The 6,120-nt window shown below is 43.6% G+C and overlaps 1 protein-coding gene across 1 annotated transcript in view; it reads right to left on the reverse strand.

Annotated features, from left to right (window-relative positions):
* LOC122561276 overlaps positions 1-5,838 on the reverse strand; it is an 18,788-nt gene extending 12,950 nt beyond the window's left edge. The window contains exons 1-2 of the mRNA XM_043712918.1: positions 4,647-5,838; positions 3,175-3,327 (exon numbers count right to left, since the gene is read on the reverse strand). Of these exons, the coding sequence (XP_043568853.1) occupies positions 3,175-3,327; positions 4,647-5,282 (789 nt within the window). The 5' untranslated portion in view covers positions 5,283-5,838. The remainder of the gene's footprint in view (positions 1-3,174; positions 3,328-4,646) is intronic.
* Between the last annotated feature and the right edge of the window lie 282 nt (positions 5,839-6,120).

Genomic DNA, 6,120 nt, shown 5'->3' on the forward strand with positions numbered 1-6,120 from the left:
GAGGCGGCGGAAGAAGTGTTCGACGTCACGGCGTGTATTAAATTCGTTGATGCGTGGACGGGGGGGGGAAGAAGGATTGTGAAAGTAAGCTCGGAGGCGGAGGCGGCGGAAGAAGTGTTCGACGTCACGGCGTGTATTAAATTCGTTGATGCGTGGACGGGGGGGGGAAGAAGGATTGTGAAAGTAAGCTCGGAGGCGGAGGCGGCGGAAGAAGTGTTCGACGTCACGGCGTGTATTAAATTCGTTGATGCGTGGACGGGGGGGGGAAGAAGGATTGTGAAAGTAAGCTCGGAGGCGGAGGCGGCGGAAGAAGTGTTCGACGTCACGGCGTGTATTAAATTCGTTGATGCGTGGGGGGGGGGGGGAAGAAGGATTGTGAAAGTAAGCTCGGAGGCAGAGGCGGCGGAAGAAGTGTTCGACGTCACGGCGTGTATTAAATTCGTTGATGCGTGGACGGGGGGGGGAAGAAGGATTGTGAAAGTAAGCTCGGAGGCGGAGGCGGCGGAAGAAGTATTCGACGTCACAGCGTGTATTAATTCAGAGCAACTAAGCTGGGTTTCTTCCCTCAACAAAGAAAACTAGCTTATTAAAATAACATTTACTCAAACAACATGCAAAAGTACACAGATATATATGTGATTTATATTCAAACATCCCAAACTTAAGATGTGGCAAATATGGGTAACAGACAAGCTATGATCGAACACTGGACACATTAAACAGCAAATACAATCTAGACAGATCCCACAGATTTCTCAGCAACTCTCTCCCTGCATGCCACTTCTTTTCTAATGTTAATGAAGCTGTGGGTCATCAATTCTCATCAAAATTTCATGAGCGATTTAATTGCTTACTTTGACTATCTAGTCTTGAAACTCTTTCAAGAACTGCTCCTTCATAAATTACCTCAATCCTGCTAATATCCTAAATTTCACATTCCTTTCCTGGGTCTACTCTCTCCTGGATTCTGGAAACTGCATTCCAATGCTTACTCACAGACACAACTCCAGCTTTTCACAAGCAGAGAGTTTCACCATCATTCCTCCTGGAATTATTTCCAGAAGCTCTCAACTGCCTCAGTTGCATGAAGCAACCAATTGGTTGAACCAAATGAAGAAAGCCCCAACTGCTTGTTGGTTTCATTCACCCTTGCTAACAGCGATACTGAACTATTGGTGGCACATGGCTTCCTTCAAGCTCCTACAGTTCCCAGGATTTGGGCCCTAACTTCAACACTTAGCTGTAACTACTGAACATCTTAGAACACCTTGCCGGAGTTCCTTCTGTACAAACTATCCAGCTGCTCTTGATTTCTCACTGGGTCCCAACTATACTATTAATTATGCATCTACTAACTCCTGGAACATCTTCCTGAGTTCCAACAACTGCATAGCACCAGCATCCCTCAGTCATCTCTTCAGCAGCAATTCTTTTCAGCATGGATCCAGTATCCGTCTCTATCTTAAAAGTCCAACTGTTCTTCAGTGACTGAGTAGCCTATTGAAAATTTTGCAACAAGCTCCACCCCTACTGGTAGGCAGAATTGAAGACAGAAACCAAAAGTGAAACTCTAGTACGGCGAACCTTTGGAACTGTCTGTTTCTTGATTGCTACAGTGTTCACCAGTAGCTGGTACCTAAAGGATATAATGCTCCTCTCCATTATTAACCTAACCTACAGTACGATGATTGCTTTGACACAAATGTTTCCCCAAATGTTCCACTTGGCACACTCCGTTTCCTCTAGCGATGTCACTTCTTCAGAAATCTGACATCGGATTTAAAACGTTAACTCTTTTTTTTCTCTCAACAGAAGCTGCTAGATCTTCGAATTTCTCCAGTATTTTCTGTTTTTATTCCAGCATGCCTAGACTGCCCAGGAACACATAGATCAAGGTCGCACCCCTGAAAACATTTCAGAAATTTTTCTCCCTCTTTATCCTTTAATCTAACATTATTCCAATTGATACTTGGGTAATTAAAACCCCAAATATCAGCACTCAACACTTGAACATCTCTGTGATTTATAGAATTCCCCAAATAGCATGATCTTGTCTAATTTCCTTTTCAACTGAAACCAAATGGACTCTGTTCTTGATGAAGGACTTCTCTTCCAATACTATAATGTATTGCCAAATAAATCCTGTCATAAACTCTCCATTCTCCTCTCTCTATTTCAAAATTTTGTACATTAAATGCAAAGGCGTCACCTTTGTAAGCCATATTTCCATTGCTACTATTTATGTTGACACTAAACGATTTGTGTTTGTAGCTCATCAACCTTATTCTCCAAACTTGTGTACTTATGTAGACTCATTGTAATCCTCTCTTAGTATTCCTGTCTTTCTTAGTCCATCCCTACCCAATATGCTACTATCTTCTTGAGTACTGTCCAACACTCTCTTTATGCACCTTTTTCATCTTTCCTACTTGCCCATTTGACACCCACCCCAAACCCTCAACATTGATCCAGCCCTCGAGGTATAATTTGTCCTTTTTGAGTAAATATCTTTTGTTCCAAAACTGGTCCCAATTTCTCAAGAATCTAAAGCCCTCCATCCTGCCTAAAGCTTCAAGTCACACACAATTTTGACTCTGGTTAGCACGTGGCACTGGGAATAATCCAGGGATTCTGGGATTCACAGATAAGGCATATTGCATTCACTCTGATGAATGTAAATACACACATGTACATATGCACGCACACACACTAATGGACACACAAGTACACAAACACGCACAAGCATGTACAGAGTCATATGTACGCTAATACATAAACATACCAATACACACATATGCATGCACATACACATGCTTACACACACACATTCATTCGTATGTACATTCTTTCACACAGACATACAGTCATTCGTGTACACAAATGCATATGCATACACAAATATGTATACATATAAATAGAGGCATGTTCACGCATTTCTCAGAAGGCTGAACAAACTCCAATCATTCCCACATTTTTTGGCTGTTCTAGAACTAACCTGGAAGAATCTACCATCTTGACTCAGACATGAGTCTAACTTCCCCCGTGCATAGGATTGAAACTGGGAACTTGTATTCTGTTTAGTTTATTACCATAAACTACCCATTATCTCCTGATCTAACTCACCCATCAAGCAAAGGGAAAGCTTAAATAAATGTATTCAAAAGTAAACCAGACCTTTTTCATCATCAGAAGTTGCCGTGTTGTCTTGTCCTTCACTCGGAACCAGTTGCTCCCCAAATGTTGGACTACATGAAAGTCCACACAGGGCCAGTAGTAACTGATGTTTCCGTGTTTGGCTGGCCTCAGTGCCAGCCTGGCTCCATCTCGCTGACAGGAGGAAATACAAAGGTCAGATGTATAGAACAACCACCGGAACCCTCACATCTAACAGGGCCATCTCAGCTATATAGCAGCTTGAAGAAAAGAGAGAACCTCTACACTGAACTTCACAACCTCAATATGTACCAAAGCATTTCACAATCAGGAAACTACAATTTGAAGTATAGTCATTAGTCTAAAAATGTGTGGTTACTTGCTATGCAAACAACAGCATGATAATGATCAGATCATCCACTTTTGTGACGCTGTTTGAGGTTCAAGTGTTGGTCAGGACACTGGGATGAGCTCTCCTGGTCTTTCCTAGGACTGTACTCCACCTGAAAGGACAGATTAGTCCTCGTTTAACACCTTGTCTGAAAGATTGCACCTCCAATGCTGCAGCACTCCAATAGTACCAACACTGAAATTTACTGGCTCTAGGAGTGTCAGTCTGAACATACCCTGGCGGGAGCTCAAACCTATTGGTTCAGGAACCAGAGTGTTATCCAGTGAGTCAACAACGGTTACAGGGAGTGACCACGCTTTACTTCACACCCCTTGGGGTGGCACTTTGCTTCAGCTTATCCACCACTTGTGGAAACACTGGTCCCACCGCACACAAAGGTCATCATACTTAAATTTGACAGAGGCAACGCACAAGGAACAAGTTTAAATGACCAAGTTGTGAAGTAACGGTGATAGACATACAGAAAATAGAAACAGGAGTACACCATTCAGCCCTTTTGAGACTGCTCGCCATTCATTATCATCATGGCTAACCATTCAACACAATAGACTGTTTCTGCTTTTCCCCCATTTCTTTTAATCTCTTTAAGTTCAAGAGCTATACCCAACTCTTTCTTGAAATCATACATTGTTTTAGGCTCGGTTGCTTTCTGTAGTAGTGAATTTCACATGCTCACCACTTTCTGGGTGAAGAAATTTCTCCTCATCTCAGTCCCAAATGGATTAACCCATATTCTTAAACGGTGACACTGGTTCTGGCTCTGGACTCGCCGCCATCTGGAACATACTTTGTGTATCTACTCTGTTTCGCCATGTGAGAATTTTATACATTTCTATGAGATTTCCCACTCCTTCCTCTGAACTTCAGCAAACATATTCCTCATGAATTCAACCTTTCCTCATATGTTAAACCCGCCATTCAGGGATCAGCCTGGTAAAACTTTGCTACACTCTCTCTACCGCAAGCACATCCTTCCTCAGAAAACAGAATCAAAAGTGCATCCAATATTCTAGGTGTGATCTCACAAAGGTTCTGTATAATTGCGGCAAGCATGGTTCTCAACAAGGAATCAGCCACTTACCATGGTAACAATTACCCTGTCCACAAGGTTCTCCCTCTCTTGATTTGACAGGACAAGTCCTGAATCCAACAAGTCAAAATACTGACCATTGTCCAAAAAGCCCTCAATGAATGTTTGTCTTAACTCATCCAGAACTTGAGTGGTGAGTTCCCTGCTAAGCCTGTGGGAGGCTATTGCAATGGAGTTCCTGATGAATGGGTTAGATAAACAGAAAGGCAGATTGTTCTTCCTCTTCGTGGTCTCTTCTTGCTGTGACGCCTTGTATTCTCTCAATAAGCTGGGTGTGTCAGGCCAGTCTAAATGGACCACGTCTGCTAACGATTGTGATATCGAGTCATTGCTGTTTTCTTGACAGGCCAAATCCCCAGAAAATGTAGATGGTAAATCCTGGGATTCACAAACTTCCTCTGTCCCTCCAACTGGCTTTTTATTTGGATCAGTGTACAGGTCGACTCCATCGCAGTCACCTGCTTCAAAATATAAATCCTCCTCGTTTTCTCCCACCAACCAACCTTCAAACTTGGGAGCTGAGGAGAAAATCCCAGCCCTCTCAGGCTCCTTGGTGAAGCTTTCATTCTGGTTTGACTCAGTCTCAGAGGTGGGCACTTGCACAAGTGCCCTGTCATCACTGTCCATGGTGTTGTCATGTCTGGCCCCAATTAACTGTCCTCCTGAACCTTGTACATTCCCAGCACTGAGACTGCCTTTTACCAGACCTGGGTTGGGACTTGTCCCTAAACTGAAGGGGATTGTGCTGGATGCTAAGCTCTTGACAAAGCCGGTGCCTCGACTAGGTATCTCTTCATATTGAGTCTTTGAAGAGTCATGGCCAGTGGGACTGTGAGGGATTTTGTAGTCACTCGATCGGATTGAGAGTATCGGAACAGCTTCTGTGTAAATGCAGGGTCTACATGAGAAAGTGTACTTGAATTTGCAGTCGGCCTGTGCCCCAGTCTCACTGATGGGATGGGTGGTCACACAGGGGTGACTCTGCAGCCCACCAGAGGGCACAAGCTGAGCCGTGAGATCTATGTCACTCTCGGTAGCAATCAGAGACTCAGTTTCTGTGGGGAGCTTAGTTTCTCCACTGCTGACAGAAATCACATCCCTGTTGGAAAAGTAGGCAGGTATTAGATTCACTGCATCAGTTATATGGGTGTAGGTTTGTTCGCTGAGCTGTAGGTTTGATATCCAGACGTTTCGTTACCTGGCTAGGTATCATCATCAGTGGCGACCTCCAAGTGAAGCGAAGCTGTTGTCTCCTGCTTTCTATTTATATCTTTCTCCTGAATGGGGTTCCTGAGGTTTGTGGTGATGTCATTTCCTGTTCATTTTCTGAGGGGTTGATAGATGGCATCTAGATCTATGTGTTTGTTTATGGCGTTGTGGTTGGAGTGCCAAGCCACTAGGAATTCTCTGGCATGTCTTTGCTTAGCCTGTCCCAGTCGAAATGGTGTTTTTTTTCATCCGTGTG

The sequence above is a fragment of the Chiloscyllium plagiosum genome, chromosome 22 (genome assembly GCF_004010195.1).
Source record: "Chiloscyllium plagiosum isolate BGI_BamShark_2017 chromosome 22, ASM401019v2, whole genome shotgun sequence".
Lineage (NCBI taxonomy): Eukaryota > Metazoa > Chordata > Chondrichthyes > Orectolobiformes > Hemiscylliidae > Chiloscyllium > Chiloscyllium plagiosum.